Raw genomic sequence first — 17,956 nt, 5'->3', positions numbered from 1 at the left:
TGTGAGGAAGGAAATGGACGAGTGGTTTTACTCTCAACTGGAATAAACAGTTCCCTTATGAAACCACATTTAGATTCTTCTCATCCAGACCCATGAATCATTCTCTGAGAAATCACTGAAAGTTACCTCGAAGTTTTGTGGAAATCCGTCCAGTAGTTTCTGTGTAAACCTGCAAAACAACAAACACACGTAGAAGAAAACTGCTCCCCGAGTAAGAACACGTCTCTGATCCATGTCTGCTTAAAAACCAAGCAACAGAGTGAAATTAAACTGCAGACAAAATAAATGCATTTCACCATTTTCTCTCTTTCACAATTCCTTGCTGTGTCCCCCCCCCCCCCCCCCCATGACTCCACAGTGCGATAAGGAGATCGAGCGAGTCCAGTCGCAGCTGGACGATTACAAGGACCCTCCTCTCTCCCTCAGCCGACTCTCCCTCAAGCAGCAGAAGTTTAAGACCTTTCGAGAGTCGGCGAACGTGAGTGTGATATTTCTCATTTTTCTACGTACGTGAGGAAAAGTTCAACACGTCAGCGGACGTGTTCTGAGGACACAGAGGTGCGTCTGTGTGCAGGCTGATGTGGACGCTGTGCGTCTCCGTTAGAATTATTCCAGTCATGATTTCCTCCAGGGCTTTTCCAGGCTCAGCCCTCACAGTGGATCTTCTTGAATCCTTCAGGAGCTGCACAGCGAGACTCTGTCCGTGCTCAGCGTCTTGGAGAGCTGGTGCGAGCTGGACTGGGCGGGTCTGAGCAACGTCCAGATCCGACTTCCTCCTGTGAGGGAGAAGCTGAGAGACATGTCCCACTGTCTGTCTGACTGCTGGACCACCCTGGACAATACGCAGAGGCTGCTGTCCACGCTGACCGAGGTAACGCAGCATCTGTCGCACACACGTTATCCAGAGGTCAAAGGTCACGATGATTTGAATCTGGAAGTATTTGGACTGTTTAGCGGAGACGTACAAACGCAGGCTGGTAACTTTAAGTCCCTCTCTCTTCTGTGCAGGCGACCCAGTGGTGCGATGCTGTCTCCTCCACCTCCTCCTCTTCGTCTCCTAACACCTGCCCGCTCGCCTCCCTCCCGCCCATCCCCCCGTCACGTTTCCAGGATGCCCGCTCCCTGGCTTTGGAGCTCGGGGGAGGGGCGCTGCTGGACTTCTGGACCCAGACAGTGGAGCGCTACCAGAGGACCGTGGCACAGGTCAAACCGCGGTTCCTCCAGTCGGACAGGGGCCAGAATCAGGGCCAGGGGAAGCTCAAGACGCCCTCGGCGAGCAGCCTGTGGGACCTGATGGGCCCCGAGGGAGAGGGCGACTGGGGGCTGGGGGCCGGAGGGAGCGAGGGGGGGCTGCAGTCCTGGGGATCTCTGGCGTCGCTGTTCAGGCCGCAGACTTGCTCCACACTGAAGATAGGAGAGGAGAGAGGGAATAAGAAAGACGGAGCAGGGGGAGGAAACGGAGGAGGAGGAGCTGGAGGAGGGAAGTTCCTGCAGAATCTTCTGAATCCTGGAAAGAAGAGCGTGAGTTACATCCGTTATTAAAATGTGTTTCTGTGATATATTGTGTTCTGTTCTTCTTCAAATCATAATCAGAAACATTGAGTATTTTAAAACGGTTTAGTTCAGCTGCTGATGTCCGTCTCCGTTCAGCCCCCAGAGGCGCCGCTCCCTCCCAAACCCCCCAGAAAGCGCCACCCGAGCTTCGACCTCCAGGCGCTCCTCGCCCCCCGCCGAGGCACGGCCACCCCGAAACCTGCCGAGTCTCCGGTGAGCGGGTCGAGCCGCAGCTCCCCCATGTCCTGGCTGGGGAGACGGGCGTTCGCCGACCCAGTCATCACCACCGGCATGGCCGCGGCTATACCTGGATGGGGCGCCGGCGGAGCGGGAGGAGGGGTGTTGATTCGGGGAGTGGAGGTCAGCAGCAAGGAGGTGGTCGACCACACGGGGTCGCCCCGGCAACACGTGCTGCTGGGGAGGACGGAGAGGGAGACGGGGACAGACCGGACCGGCTCAACTCCTCAGAGGTGTCTTCTTTTTGTCTTTTTGTTGAAACGCCACGTCTCCTCTCACTCCCACTTTAGTTTGACTCGTCCTCGTCTTCATCATGTCCTTGTCTCTCCTGTCCGTCCCTCAGTAAGCTCTACCTGCTGTGGTGCAGGATGCTGAGTTCGGAGAGGCAGTACGTGGCCGTGCTGAAGGGCGTGGAGGAGACGTACCTCCCTCTGCTGGAGCTCTCGGACACGCCGGCCTCCATCAGGGGGAAGGGGGACGCCCTCTTCCCCAACTGGGCGGGCCTCGGCTCCTTTCACTCGCAGAACCTTCTCCCTGCCATGGAGGGCGCTCTCGTGCAGAGCTTGTTGCAACAGGACTGCTTCAGCAAATACGTGAGTGCAGGAACGTTGTGTGGCTGCAAAGACACAGAACAGAACTTAGACTGTTGATAAAGATGGACAACATGACTGCTCGTCTCCATCGCCCCCCCCTGGTGGCTAGCTGCATTATCGGTCCTCCTCCGTGTTAGCAGATGGGACCAAACTTAAAAGTCAAAATACACATCAAGTTAATGTCTCTGTCACTTTCAGCAGTTCTTGGTTCCATTTCTGGAGAGTGGAGACGTGTCGTCCATCTTTATTCTATAGTGTAAAGAATCTTAAATCCACTTCAAACCAAGTGTCCACAGTCTTTCTCTCTCGTACTTGCAGCTTCGCAGACATTTTATAGAAGACAGAAGAAAATGTACTTTTATTTTCCTTAAAACAACAAATCAAATCTCCATCTTGATTTTTAATTGAACCTCTTGTCCAACACAGCGGGAGCAGTTTCTGCAATATTCTCACTACATCAGGACCAAACCAGAACTGGACTCTCAACTGGTCACACAGGCCGCGGACTTCTTCAAGGTACGAACCATCGACTGTTCGAGTGAAACCTGCCTCGAGTTAAACCTTCAGCAGAAGAGTTTCATTATGACGACTCAATATTTTTAATTCTCTCTTTTATTGTGTTTTTTCATATTTTACCAGAAAAAGAGTTTTACTGATTTAAAACAAAAAGTGCAGCGGACTCAAGGACAAATAAAGTAAATACATTATGGATAGAATTTAATTTAACATTAAAAAATAGAAAACTTGCTAAATTGAAGGTTAATGATGGAAATATTATACAGATTATTTAAAAAACTAAAAAATATTGCACTATACAAATGATTGTAAAGTTGTAATGAACATAATCCAACATTTCCTGAACTCGGCTCTTTTCAGTCGTAATTTCAATTAGAGAAAAGCTGGTGCACGTTCCTGGATCTGTGAACATGAGAAGAGTTTTCATTTGGCTATTTTCGTTTTTTAAAAGAAATCTGTTTAACCAGTGTGAGATCATTATGAGTAAAAAAGCATAAACCAATTAAAGGTGCTTTATTCACCAGTGGCAGCAATTAAAAAAGGAGCTGTATACAGTAAAGCTAATTACACGTTTAATGTACACGAGAAAAGCCAATTAAAGCGGATTATCGAGAAAGTAATTTGAGCTCGCGCAAGATACAATTAACTACATCGACGAGCTTGTGAGATTTCTAACGGGACTTTGAAAGCAACAACCACAGAGCTGAGGAACTCAAGAGGGCGCGGTTCTAGCGAGTCACCACCAGGAGGCAGTGTGAGCTGATCCTGCAGCAGCTGGAACACATTGGGAAGCTTAATGGTGATGCTGATGGTGATGAATGTGAGCTCAGTGCTCAGGTTAGATGATGATGGTGATCACACCGTGATTGTTACGACAGCGCAGCAGCAGTGTGTGTGTGTGTGTGTGTGTGTGTGTGTGTGTGTGTGTGTGCTTCCACACGTTGATGAAGACAACACCAGAGGGAGGAAGGTTCATGATTTCAACATCTGTAAAATCAAGTTAGTCTCCGTCACGTCTGAAGAAGTTCTTCACCTCAATAGATTTAAAAAACTGTGATCAATTTTTTTTTTCTGAATCTGAACTAAAATAAGTAGTGAAAAAAAAATTTTTTTTTTTTTAAATAATTAATTAATAGTTGCACAAGTATTTATATATATATATATATAGTTTCTCGTTTGAAGTAGTAGTACACAGAGCATTTCTGTAGTTTTTGCAGTATTACTTCCTCACTCCCTCCTACAGATGTTTGGTCCACAGACAGGCAGAGAAGTCTACAGTTAGAGAGCAGATGAACCTGACAGTGAAGGTCTGGTTGGAGACGTCAGTGAAAGCTGTCCACCTCTAACGTATCTCCTCCTCCTCCTCCTCCTCCTCCTCCTCCCCCCAGTCCAAACTCCCTGCTGCCTCCCCCCTCTCCCCCCTCTCCTTCCCCCACTGCCTGCAGGCCCCCACTCAGAGGCTGGAGCAGTACTGCGAGGCCCTGGAGGAGCTGGGAGGGATCAACGCCGCCTCCGACTCCGCCCTCCCTATCCTGAGACACGCCCAGCGGCACGGCGAGGACCTCAGGGCCAGTGACCTCATCGTCGGATGTCCGGTGAGAACGCCTGTCCCAGTTTATGACTGTGAATCAAGTCCCACTTTCTTTCCTCGGGGGGGAGAGGAGCTAAATCATGTTGATGAGGTCGGGCCAGAGGAGGAGATGGAATCATTAGCACTTTTATTCCCTTTATCTGAAGCTCATTATTTACAGTTTGACGCTTTAAAGAAGGGAATGTAATGGTTTTTAATTCTGGATAATATTCTCCTTGGTTGAATCTTAAAGAATAATTTAGACTCCTCTTCAGAACCTCATTTGCATTTTCTCACATTTTCTCGACCACTGGAAGATAACGTGAGGTCCGCTCGTCACAACCCGGTCAACATTGTCGGGCGTCACATTACGGACAATTTGTCAACCAGCTGTCAATCAAATAAATAATTAAAATCAAACTTAATGGGAAAAAAATACACACAAAAAAACAACAGTGTGATAAGAAAGTCGAACACGCTCAAAATTCATCACAGAGTTTTAAACGCTTAAATAAAATCTGAGCCCTGATAAATGCAAAAGCCAACGTTAGAATAAATAAAACAAACGTTGGAATAAATTAAGCCTTCTGGGGTTTATGTTTTGTCCAGCGCTCGTTGTGTAAATGACCGAGTTATCTTTCGCTCTGCAAAGTGGAAGAACCACAAAGACACAAAGAGGAGGAATAAACCCGTCTGCTGTTGATTTCAGAAAACAGCTTCAGAGTTTATCGGTGTGTCACCACTTCCACTCGGCCTGTGCTGTGCTGCTCTGACACAGCAGTGTGGTTCAGAGCCGGTCGTGACAAATGTCAGACTCACCCACACAAACACACAGAACGACCCTCTCCTCCTCCCCCCCTGTGAGCGAGGGGGGGAGATCACAGCACACACAAACGCTCCCATTGAGCTACTTCACTTCACGCTGCTGCAGCAGTAAAATGCCTGTGAAGTGCAGGTGTGTGTGTGTGTGTAGGTGTGTGTGTGTAGGTGTGCGTGTGGGTGTTCAGAATGTACATGAAGCATCACTTGTAACGTGACCCTCACATCTCTAGAGATTCAACTTCTCTGTCACCGATTGTTTCCCTTTTCATTTTATTGTCGGAGCGAGCGTGAGCCGGTTTGTCGTCCTGTTTTCCCGTTTGTGTCTTTGTGAGTCTTTAAGGAGCATTACGTAACGTTTGACTTTCATCAACCGCTCCGTGCCTCTGGTCGGAGCCGCAGCGGCTTCCCGACGTCTCAACCCTGTAATTGTTGCGAACAATAAAGTCACATTTCTACAAAAGGCGTGAGTCAGGCGGCCAATTAGAGCAGAGATCCCACAGAAAGACGAGGAAACGTGTCACCAACACAATGTCATAATAATTCTCCTTTGTCGAATTGAGAGTAAAGTTTGTCGGGTTTTTTAAACCGTCAAGTCTTTAAGATATAAACTGAACATTCAAGAGGTGATGGAGGAGGAAATGACAGCAGGTGTCAGGTCATAAATGTATCTGGAGACGTTTTCCCAGATTTCAGATTCATTTCAAAGTATTTGTCTGAACCTGAGGCGACTTGATTTTATGGCCTGAGGACGAGACGACTGCATCTAATGTGTGTGTGTGTGTGTGTTATGTGTCATTTGAGATCCCTGTGGTGGAGCGCGGCGAGCTGGTGCGGCAGGGCGAGCTGATGGTGTGTGGCGGAGGTCGGAGGAAGCGGGCGGGCGTGAGGAACGTTTTCCTCTACCAGCACGTCGTCATATTCACCAAGCAGAAGAGCCCTGGACCAGGACGCACGGCCTACAGCTACAAACACAGCATCAAGGTACGCACGCACACACACACACATCTCTGACCTTTGACCTCGTTAGTTGACGTTTCCGTGTCCTCCCCCTGCAGACGGGCGAGATGGGTCTGACTCAGCGAGTGGGTGACGACGGGCTGAAGTTTGAAGTTTGGGTTCGTCAGGCTCCTCGGACCAAAGACTGCGTCACGCTGCAGGCGCAGGACAGGGAGGGCAGGGAGGCCTGGACTCACGACATCGCTCATCTGCTGTGGACACACGCCATCAGCAACACAGGTACAGCCAGTGCGACCTTTGACCTCTGACACCTCGCTCCCTAAAGTTAAAGGAGCTGTATGGAGCGTAGTGCCCTCAGGGTCTCAGTCAGGCTCCTCCCCTGCCCCACAAACGCCGATCAGTGTTTTACCCGTCGGAGCCGCTTCTCTCCTGCTGTACCTGAAGTACTCGCTCATTAAACTGAAACAAGCTTCACTTCATTATCACATCCTGCAAATGAAACCAAATCCTCTCCTCCCTCTCTCCTCCTCCCAGAGCTGTGCCTGAAGGAGTCCCTGTGCATGGGTATCTCCAGCAAACTGCTGCTGGACGCGTCAGGAACTCCCGTCTCAGAGCTGGACTCCATCTACAGCCTCAACGACAGAGGTGAGCACCGTGCGACGCACATCTGGAACATCCGGAACACTTGTACGATACGAGTGTGAGGCCTCAGGTCCGAGAAACACCGGAAACATGTTCTTAAATCTTCAGTTGAGTCCGTGGATGGTCAACCGGACCGTTAATCTCATAGCCGGTGTGATTCTGTTTAAATCAGTGATGAGAGAAGACTTGTGTTTTATGTGAGACACCACAGAGCTGCACTTCTCTCCTCACAGATACTCGACCATGTTTGAGTTCAGACTGAAGCTTTCAGGAAGTCGCTCGGTTTAATCCGATTACTGGATGGGTCCTGGGTCTGTCTCCGCATGTTGTATCTAAAGCTGCTTCCAGACGTGTGATCAGGTCCAGACATGTTCTGCAGGTTCTGTCTGTGAAAACGTCCGAGTCAGCGTCTCTGGAGCTTCTCCTGCAGCAAAATGTCTGGAAATACGTCAGAGTGAGAAAACCTCCAGCCTCCATCCGGTCTCTGTAGTCGGCTGTGGCCCCGGAGCTGAAGCGAGTCCCCATTCACACACCGGTGTAATGCTCGTACTGCTCACCAGGGGTCTCATTGAGAGCGGCGGCTCAGGATTTCAATGCATGAATTGTCCTCTGGGACACAGTGTTAGAAATTCATTGAACAGGATGAGAAAAATGCCTCCTCACTCCGACTCCCCTCTTTGTCTCTCCCCGTACCACCTCCATTTTTAATTTCAACAAAACATTATGGCACAATGGTTTTCACATTATACCACACACACACGCACACGCACACGCACACGCACGCACACGCACACACGCACACACGCACACACACACAAAATTCAAATAGGAATCAAACCATGCCTGGTGTCATTATCTGAATGTGTCGCTGCACCTGAAGCTAAAAGACAGAAATATACATTTCTGTGTGTGTGTGTGTAACCTGCTGTCTGTTAACTCTCTCTCTCTCTCTCTCTCTCTCAGTCCACAGTAGCTGCTCCGACTCCTCCTCCGTCGGCAGTCAGAAGGAGGGGGGATCCCCGGCGTCTGGGAGGGACCCCAGGAGGAGCTCTGGCTCAACAAGTTACTCACAGGTGGGTTTTATAAAAAACATCTGAGTGATTCCTGAGGGACTGAAAACATTTTCTGTTCGGAGAAAATCCTCCGCGCGTCTGTTTGATTTAAGTTTGAAATGTGAGGAGGGTAAAACAAGGAGAGAGGAACTCAGAAGGTTCCTGATCGGACGTTATGGTGGAGTCATCAGGGCGCAGTGCTCTGAGGCTGCTGCAACATATATCACTGATGACTATCTATTTACAACTATCATCAATATATAGTTATTATTCATCAATTCAGTTTCTAATCGGTTTTAAAACAAAGTTAAGTGTCGCTTGTTTTCTAACTTACGGCTAAAAATGAGCAAGATGAGAAAATCTCCTTTCAAATACCTCGACCAGGGGTTCTCTAACTTTCCCTCTGAATCAACCCTTGGAAAGATTTGACATTATATAATTTATCACCTATGTTTTTACACAAATCTCTCAGAACGATATTAGACGTGTGTGAAAAATACTTTCACCATGTCACAAAGAATAATCACATATGGTCATTTTAACAAACGAATCTACAAATGTTTGAGTTGAGAACCACTAATCTGTAGCAGTTTGGGACGAATAAAGGATCTTATATCTTATAAATGAAGCTCTTATATATATTTCTGTGTGTGTATGTATATATATATATATATAGAAATAAACTAAGATGTCATGCAACAAAGACTTTCCCAGCCAGACTCAAAGCGGAGATGTTGTAATCACATGGTCACTGACCCCAGATGCCTGAAATATTTCATTTTCTAATCAGCAGTAATTTGCCTGATCTCCGAGCATGATTTCTTTTTTTAGGTGAAAACTAAATCGCATTAAGTTTGACATGTTTTTCCCAGAACAATCTTTTTGTTTGTCTTTTCATTTTCTATATGTTTTACATAAGAAAGATTATGTTTGTGCAAAAAACTAAATTCAAACCCAGAGAAATCTGCATTTCATTGGAGGTCAGGAGACGTTTCATTTTGTTGAAACTTCAAACGACGTATGACGAAGTTTTTTTTACTATTTGCTGTGTAACATGAATTCAACTTTAATAAAAACCCGTCAGGTAGATTTTTATCACCGTGGTTGGTGAAGACAACAAATCCCATGATCCCACGGTGACTGTCAACCTCACCATTTATGTCTTTTGCTATTGTTTTGATTGAGAGCCCCCTAGTGGCAGAAATTACTTACTGCAGATTAGATATGAGAATAGCAGCCATCTGTACGTGACCTAAAAACTGATCCAGTGACAAAAACATAAAAACGCTTTTCAACCAGATGAGTATTTCTATATATTCGTAAAGTAAAGAGAGAAAGAATTTTCTCAGCTGCAAGTAAACAGAAATACCTGACTAGCACACACACACGCACACACACACACACACACACACACACACACACACACACACACACACACACACACACACAATCTCCTTATCTAGCAAACAGAATTTGACAGATTGGCAAACAGACTGTGCTGGGAGCAGATTGACAGACAGACGGACACACACAGCTCAAACAGATGAGGACAAACACACAGACAGAGATATGCACATATTCAACAACAGGGGGGGGGGGGGGGTTACCGCTCGTGCACACGTACACTTGCACATTTTAGTGCAGAACACACAATGTGACGGTTTCTTTTCTCCTCCTCAGAGTCAGTCTCCCTCCACAGCTGTGTAACCGCCATCGCAAGAAGAGTAAGTTCCCTTTATCGTTTTCCCAATAGACTGTATAATCAGATGGACAACATGGCCCCCTGGTGGTTGGCAGTGGTGTAGGTCATGAATAGGCCTCCTCCATGTTAGCAGATGGGACATGGACCAAACAGAAAAAGTCAAAGTAAAGAAAGTCGAATACATTTTTCTCAGTAACGTCTCAGATGCTCAGCGTTCGTTCGATGTCACAGTTTAAACTCTGGATAGCGGGAGAACGCTGAGTCGTGTCGTCCATCTTATTTACAGTCAATCTGCAGCTAAAGTTGCCTCATCCCTTCTCACTCTGCAGGATTGTTAATATTTTCTATTCTTCTGCCTCCTCCTTCTCCTCCTGTGACTTATTTCCCATCAGCAACTGCACCCTGGACTTTCTGACAACCTGAACATCTCTCCCCCACCTGTGGGCGAGCCGACCTGGACTTCAGGGAGCAGGAACACAGACGAGCGCGACCGTCGGACTGTGTTTGAACTTCTCCCACATGCTCGCTCTTCGTCCCCTTCACCCCTCGAAACAAATAAAAAGCCAGCAGATTAGCTGGAGCAGCACTGCACTGCTTGCTCCCCCGTTTTTAACCCTCCCACCTCCGATATGAAAGAAAACCAACAGAAAGCTGAACGCCCCCCCCCCCCACACACACACACACACACAAAAAAGAGAAGGATCAAAACTGCCCCTGTTTAGAGCATGACGAGCACCAGCAGGGCTCTCTGCACTCCGCCATTTTGGATCTGCCAGTCTCAGTTTCTGGCAGAGTCATTGACACCAAAGGCACTTCAGCCACACAGTGCTGCCATTGTCTGTCCCGCGGCTTCCCACTAGGCCAAACCACTTGGTCTGAACCACTGACTGCCCGGCTGGCTCACTGAACGCATCACATGCTCCAGCCTCTGATAATAAACAGGAAGTAATGTGCGGGCCGTAAATCCAGCGTACGATTGCAGATTTAGAATGTATTATGTACTTTGTCATTTTTTTTACAACGCTGAATGGACGACTCTTCACTTTTTTTCTCTCCTGCCTGAGTGGAAAAGAAGAAGAAAAAATGCGAGGCATGGGCTAGGTGTGATTGCATCTATGTAAATGAGGCAGGGGTGGCGTGAGCGTGCGCGTACACACACACACCAATAGAGACGCACAGTGTCTCTCAACACATGCAGTCATTCTTATTGTTGTCGGACAGTGGAGCACTGTTCACATGCTCACACATACTCACTGTGGCCATTTTAGAGCCTGGTACAAAATCAACGACAGGCAAGGTTACATCTGAGCACGGATTCTACGCTCTGCCTCGATGAAGGACGTCCATCACATCCCACTGTTCTACATTCTGTGCACGTGTCTGTTTAACGGTTTTCTTTTAATAACAAGGATCAACAGGCAAATTTGTATTTAGTCTTCTTTAAAGTGTAACTTGAACATGTGACGTGTACCGATAATTACTTTAACATCCAATATACAATGCCATATTCTATACGCCAAAGGTAAAACATGGGTGTCTGTGAAATGTTGATTTGTGTACACAGAGGACGGCATCACTCTCAGATCGGAGGTGGATCTGGTTTTACTGGTTCCGTCCTTGCCACAAGAAAACACGAACAGATTGTTCTTTAAGACAAGTAATTCAATCGATCTGACCTCTCAAAGAAACTATTTCTTTTAATGACGTTGGGTTAGCGTAACTTAGCACTAAGACTGGAAGCAGAGGGAAACGGTTACTTATTTTACTAAATGTTTCAAAATAACACGCAATCATTTCATGCTATGATTAGCTCGGCCAAAGGTTTACGCAGTTATCTCGGTCTTTGCTAGAACACGATAAAAACACCTTTTCAGTTGCTAGCTGGTTCACTTGTTGTGCAAAGCTATGCTAACTCTTGGCTGTAGCTTTGGACAGAGCTGGCTTCCTTGTTAACTTTTAGCTTTAGCTTGATATTGTTGAGACTAGAAAGTGAAATCAATCTTTTTATTCTCGTAAGCTAATGAGCACATTTTCCAAAATTATGGAACCATTTCCTTTTGGTTATCTTGTCTTAAAATTAATGGAAGAAAAAGATAAAAAATAATGTCCACTTCAGACTTCAACTCTGAGTGGGTCCATTTACAGAAATACATGTTCTACTTAAAATTCCAATTGACGCACCAGCTCTGAATACGAACAAAACAATCAACAAGATATCTGAAAACCGTTTCAACGTTTCATACAACGATGTAGCTCAAGTTTTATGACGGCAAGGATGTGGTCAGTAAAAACCAGTCGACACCCACTCGCCGGTTTATTGTGCATGTGTATGTAACAATATCACGCTTAAGGTACAACGTGAAACCATCAGGTGGCGGACGTCGGCAGCAGCGGGAGGTCACGCTCGTGTCTGCAGCCGTTTGTCACCCTTATCAGATTTAGCACGTTTCATATCTGCATCCAAATTCAGAAATTGCAAATGGCTATCGAGCCGTTTCTGAATCAATATGTAATTTGTTGGCTCGGAGAAACCAAGTATACTTCATAGCCTTTAGCTGTTTGGTACATTGCGTTATATCGGAGGCAGTGTAATGAACACCATCTTTCATTCTTACTGCAGTATAGATTGTCATATGCAGAATCCCTCACTTTTATATGCCACAGCAAGGCAGTATTATTGTAAAGAAACTTCTCTCTTTCTCTACGACACCCTCGGCCTGATGTTTACATTTTTTTGAAGGAATGTTTGAAATGCATGTTATGCTTATACTTGATAATTGTACTGGTTTTTTTTGTGTTGAATTAAAACTGGATGGAAAACGTCTCTGAGGAGATTCACGAAGGTGCAAGGGGTTAAAGGTCGCGCTCCCAACTTGTAGCAGGTCTGACCTTCTAAAACGAGGCCCGGCCACCTCGCGACCTCGAGCTCGCCGCAACGAGCGGGGGTCTCGTCTGTGAACGCCAGCTGTTCTGCTTCTTCCAGCGGGCCTCACAAAAAGCAGAATGATTAGATAACTACAGTGCAGCGCCATATCAAATAGTTCCAGGGATCAAATTCTCTGAAGTAGGGGAGGGCGGTTTGAGAGCGTGAGTGTGTGTGTGTCCATCTGTGCATGTGAGGGACATGGAGAGAGGAATGAGAGATAAAGGGTGGGCAAAAAGGGAAGGGGGGGGGGGGGACAGGAAGGGGCAGAACTGAGGGAGAGAGCGAGGGAGCGATGGAGGAGAAGGGCAGGAGACAGTAGGTGGGAATGATGGGAAATGAGTGAGGGCGCAGGGGCAGACAGACAGAGAGGCACAGTCAAGGGGAGAGCGAGAGGGGGAGAGGAGGCACGGAGGAGAGAAAAAAGAGGGAATAAGAATAGAGAGGGGGGCTTATAGAAAGAGGGAGACACAAAGTAGACTTAGAACTTTTTTTTTTTTTTCTAATGGAGAGAACTAAGAGAGGGCCGAGAGAGCTGCAGAATGGATGAAGGAGAGAGAGCGAGCGGGGTAAAAGGGGGGATGTTGACAAAGCAGCGAGACTGTGGCGAACAAAGAGAACGTGAAGAGAATGAGTCGGGGGAAACATCAAAGGGATTTTTCAGGCCTGGTTACCGGGACAACAGACATTTGCATGCGATTAGCTTTTTACATCATATTAAGAAGGGTTAGGGTGAGGGAGGGAGGGAGGGGAGGGTGACGGGGGGAGGCAGCGAGCTATAGATCATACACACACACACAGTATGAGATAGTGTGAGGGGGGGAGGACAAAAAAAAAAAAAAGGGAGAGAAAGAAAGAAAGAGGGACGTTGGTCATCTCACGCGGATAAACTGACTTATAGGCAGCCAGCCAAGCGTTCCTTTTGTAAATGAGAGTGCATGTTGGGGGGAGATACAGTAATATGCCGCCGCAGACATTTTGGCAAAGGGAGGTCAGAGAAGCCGGTGATTTCACTCTGTCTTCGCTTCGAGTACAAGTTTGACGACCAAGATTCAAACTCACAATCACAGTCTCACTCCTGCACCTGACGCACAAACGTAGGTTGTTTAGCTTTTAGCTTTAACTGGTGTGTAATTCTTCACACTTTGTTCCACCAGAAATTGTTTTTTTTGTTTTTTTTAAAACAGCAGGAAGATGAATGACACGGAATCCATCGAACGTCCTGACACACAACGGATCGTTAACACTACAGTGTAGAATTCCAGCAGTACGGTGCGATAAACCCTGTACGGGTGCGTCCATGTGCGCCGTCTAGACGCAGGTGTGTGCAGTATAAATATGAACGCGTGAGGATCGTGGTATATTTGTTACCCAACATGGATTCTCAGAAACACCTCGTTGTTTGCACACATGCATACATCACTCTGTCAGAGGAACCAGAAACAACGCACCTCACACAACCTTCCCCACAATCACAAAAGCCATTAAACATGTTTCTATGGGCACACACCCTCCGGCAGTTTTTACACATGTAATATTATCCTGCCATATCTCTCCCCCTCCTCCCTCCCTCCCTCCCTTCCTTCCTTCCTTCCTTCCTTCCTCCCCTCTCCCCCCTTGCCCCTGTCTCTCCATCAATCCTCGTCCCCCTCCTCTCCTCTCTCCCTCCCATCTTATCCATCCATCTTCCTCCCTCCCTCTTAATCTCCACTTCTCCCTCCTTATATCTCTCCTCCCCCTTTTTTCCCCTCTTTCATTCCCTCTTTCTTTTTTTCTGTCTCTCTGGCCTTCTCTGCTCTCTCTCTCTCTCTCTGTGTGTGTGTGTGTGTGTGATGCTTCAGTGCCCTCAGTATTGTGGCTGCATTGTGCCAGTAGGCGTCGCCTCGACAGCCGTTGTCACGGCAGCATTGTGATGGGGGTGTGAGTGGTGGTGGGGTGACGGTGTGCATGTGTGTGTGTGTGTCAGGGGGTGGGAGTGTATTACAGTATCAATACCCTGACACTGCGACAAAAAGGACAGCAGCCGTAGCCACATATCACTCCACCTCTGCACTCCTCCTCCTCCTCCTCCTCCGTCGTCTCCGTCCTCTCACCATCCCTCCATCCTCCCTCCACCCAAATCAATTCCTCCCTCCCTCCTCTCAATTGATTTCCCACCATATCTCACTGAATATGTGCATATTGATCCTTCCTCCCTCCCTCCCTCCTCCTCCTCTTCACCTCAGCCTCATCCCTCACTCTTTTCTCTCTCTCCCCCTTCTCTTGTTTTTACTCAAACATCTATCAGATTTCATCCCCTCCATCTACGCCCTCCCCTCCACCCTCACCCCTTATCTCACTTCATCTCTCCCTCCCTCTCTGTCTGTCTTGCACACACACACACACACACACACACACACACACACACACTTCCCCTCATCTTTCATTTCATCTCCCCTATTCTTTCCCCCTCTCTGTACCATCTCTTCTGCCCCCCTCACTTCTCTCTCCATCACACCTCCCTCCTTGTCTCCCTCCCTCACGGCTGTTTTTTTTTTGTTTTTTGTGTGTTTGTGTGTGTGTGTGTGTGTGTGTGTGTGTGTGTGTGTGTGTGTCTCTGTCTCACTCACTCTCTGCATATTAATTGGTGCATTTCTGCTGCGGCGGAGAAAACAATCAAAGCGTCAGGGGCGGGTGATGATGCCACTGTGGCAGCCGCAAACACGTACACATATGTACCGTGAGCATACACACAAACACAAACAGACACAGAGGAGGAGACACACACAAGGCCCCTACACACACACACACACACACACACTCAGAGTACAGTTGCAGACACACATATGCAGATAGCGCATGCATACATATATGCACTTGTATACACACACATAAGCTGCTGACACGCAAAATGTGCGAACACACACACTCAGACACACACATTGATTTACTATGTAGACAAGCATGCACTGCACATACGCCACAGACTTAGTCAGTCACTCTCAGACACACAATAGCAGGCTTACAATGGCTGATCCAGGAGATATGTTCTGCGTCAGCAAAGACATTTGAATTTCCCAGCCAACATTTACCTTCACACAGAGTGCGAGCACATCACATTTAAATGTTCAAACCAAAGCATTTCAGAGAGAAATATTCCGGCTTTCAATTAACTCACATTTTTCCTCTGTAAGTTTGGACAAAAGCGAACGCACAAAGCGAGAGGTCGCGTCTAAACACTGTTTGGACTGAAGCTTTATTGTGGGAGAATCAAATCCAAGCATTTAAAAGTGAGTGAACGAGGTGAACGTTCTTACTTGTCGTACTGAACACACTATTCAACTGTTGTGTTACGCTCTGTCTCACTCTGCAGCTCTCTTTGATCAAGGCTGAGAGGTGGTGGAAGAGGCGCGTGGGCTTCTCCACTCCACTCGCATCCTGGCCCACGTACTGTGGCGTCGACTCTCCACTCTTGCCTTGTTGTCGTTTGCCCTTGCGCCGCACGCTCGCTCATGCAAGCCTCTTGCGCGGCACGTAGAACGCAAGAGCAACTGGCAGGAGAAACAAAGTCTGTGTTGAACTCAGCACTTTAAAACGCTGATGATGGAGCGGATAAGGCAGATGGCAAAAGGTCTAATCAGGAGATCAGTGTATATGCTTCTATTACGATAAAAGGATACACAGCGACTGCCAGTGCGAGTTAATGTCGCTGTGTGTGTCCCGAATCAAGATCATTCATTCAAGATTGTGGATAGGCATTCAGCCAGATTCCCTTTTGAATCAGATCTGATGTTAGAGGGTAAGACGCACGGTTGTCTGTAGGCAACAAGTCTGTGGATCCTTAAAGCTGACGATGGAAACAGACGTTCTGCGATCGCTCTGGAAGCCAAATCCTCTGTGAGCATCGGTTCTGTGCCGTTTGTCAATTTTGCAGCATCATGGCAGAATAAAGTCTGATGTGCACAGCTGAGCAGCGAGGATGAAATGTTTCTGTCTGGATTTTAAACCACATCAATCAGGTTTCCAAGCCCAAAAGACGTGTTTTTATTTCTTGTAAGTTCTTGCTGATGCCAAGTGTAAGACAACGATCACCCGTCTCACTTTAAATCCAGTCCTGGTCACATGCACGGGTATTTAACTTCCCTGCTGAGCTAACACGCTACATCTCGTAACGTGAGAAAGAGGAAAAACTATTCCTGGATCCACCCCCTTAATCAAATCTAAAAGTGACCCTTCCAATAAATAAAATCACTCCTGTAGTTTCTGTTAAATCTTGCTAAAAGACAAACACATGGTCAGGAGTTTGTCGAACAACAGGCAGAAGCCACGTTGGCCAATCAGAGGCCTGAATTCAAGTTCCTGACGGAGCCATGAGGCTAACAGGGGAGGGAATCCCATTCACCGACTCAGAGGGAAGTTATTAAAAAGTTGATGAGCTCGTAGGAATCTTTCACTTATTACTTCCTTGTGGTTGAAGAACCATTTAGACTCAAAATGATTCAAAGAAAATGTTCATGTGTATTGAAGTGGAGGAGCTCTTTAAGGTCCGTTTATTGTGTTGGGCTCATTCTGCTCATCACAATTGTTCCCAGCAGCTGAATGTGACCCGCCCAGCATCAAACAGCACAGAGACTGGTACAGGAAGAGATTAGCTGCTGAAGAGAATCAAAGAAAACACTCATGGTGGACAAAAGAGCCCGAAAGAGAGGAGGGAATATCTGCCTTAAATTCAACAGGTGGTGAGAAACTTATTGTGAGATTGTTTTATAATGTGGCTCTGTTTCTGCTGCACGTAGAAGAACCCAGAGATTTGTGACTTTCACAGAAGGAAAAACGAATTACTCAGAATACTTGATATACTTTAATGCTTCAATCTGCTTTAAAACCTTTAGCCGGGCTGTGTGCTCTCTAAATGATATGGAAGAGTATTCAGAAAGAAAGGGAAGAAGAGGAAGATTAGTTTTACCTGTTGAATCAATGACGAGGAAAAAGTCAAACTAAATCATTTTGTATCTTAAGAGTTCTTGAAACGTGAAGAGTAAAGTTGAACCTTCAAGATAAAAGTCAAACTTTGAAGACCTTTGCTTTTAACTTTTTCCAAACGTTATTCTCAACATCGGAATCTTATTCACGCACTGCGAAAAAAGTTTAGAACTTTATTCTCCACGTGTCTGTACTGTTAATATTTGTACTTGATTCTCTGCATTGAAAGTTTCTGTTTGACTGTTCTGTGTTTTTAGTGTCTCCTCCTGACGGACTCCTGTCGGTCATGGACTTTATTCTCAACGCTTCAGTTTATATTGCAAATGAATATGTCTTCGTCCAGCTTAGTTTGATTTTAGTCTGAAGATTTTGACCAAATTCAACTTTACTCTTGAAATGCAAATAATAAAAAATCTAATTTTAAGA

General features: G+C 46.7%; 1 protein-coding gene and 1 long non-coding RNA gene across 3 annotated transcripts in view; one reads left to right on the top strand and one right to left on the bottom strand.

The window, feature by feature from the left end:
* arhgef40 (Rho guanine nucleotide exchange factor (GEF) 40) overlaps nt 1-12,469 on the top strand; it is a 30,105-nt gene extending 17,636 nt beyond the window's left edge. For both annotated transcript variants that reach the window (XM_069518536.1, XM_069518537.1), the window contains 13 exons: nt 359-478; nt 680-871; nt 1,009-1,521; nt 1,651-2,024; nt 2,135-2,384; nt 2,811-2,900; nt 4,289-4,495; nt 6,094-6,273; nt 6,348-6,528; nt 6,784-6,894; nt 7,855-7,964; nt 9,624-9,667; nt 10,038-12,469. In XM_069518536.1, the coding sequence (XP_069374637.1) occupies nt 359-478; nt 680-871; nt 1,009-1,521; nt 1,651-2,024; nt 2,135-2,384; nt 2,811-2,900; nt 4,289-4,495; nt 6,094-6,273; nt 6,348-6,528; nt 6,784-6,894; nt 7,855-7,964; nt 9,624-9,650 (2,355 nt within the window). In that variant the 3' untranslated portion in view covers nt 9,651-9,667; nt 10,038-12,469. The remainder of the gene's footprint in view (nt 1-358; nt 479-679; nt 872-1,008; nt 1,522-1,650; nt 2,025-2,134; nt 2,385-2,810; nt 2,901-4,288; nt 4,496-6,093; nt 6,274-6,347; nt 6,529-6,783; nt 6,895-7,854; nt 7,965-9,623; nt 9,668-10,037) is intronic.
* Nucleotides 8-17,956, bottom strand: part of LOC109641817 (uncharacterized) — a 54,311-nt gene continuing 36,362 nt past the window's right edge. The window contains exon 8 of the long non-coding RNA XR_011239840.1: nt 8-169. This is a non-coding gene — a long non-coding RNA (uncharacterized lncRNA). The remainder of the gene's footprint in view (nt 170-17,956) is intronic.

The sequence above is a fragment of the Paralichthys olivaceus genome, chromosome 22 (genome assembly GCF_024713975.1).
Source record: "Paralichthys olivaceus isolate ysfri-2021 chromosome 22, ASM2471397v2, whole genome shotgun sequence".
Taxonomy (NCBI): Eukaryota; Metazoa; Chordata; class Actinopteri; order Pleuronectiformes; family Paralichthyidae; genus Paralichthys; species Paralichthys olivaceus.
This window is presented reverse-complemented; position numbering and strand designations above follow the sequence as displayed.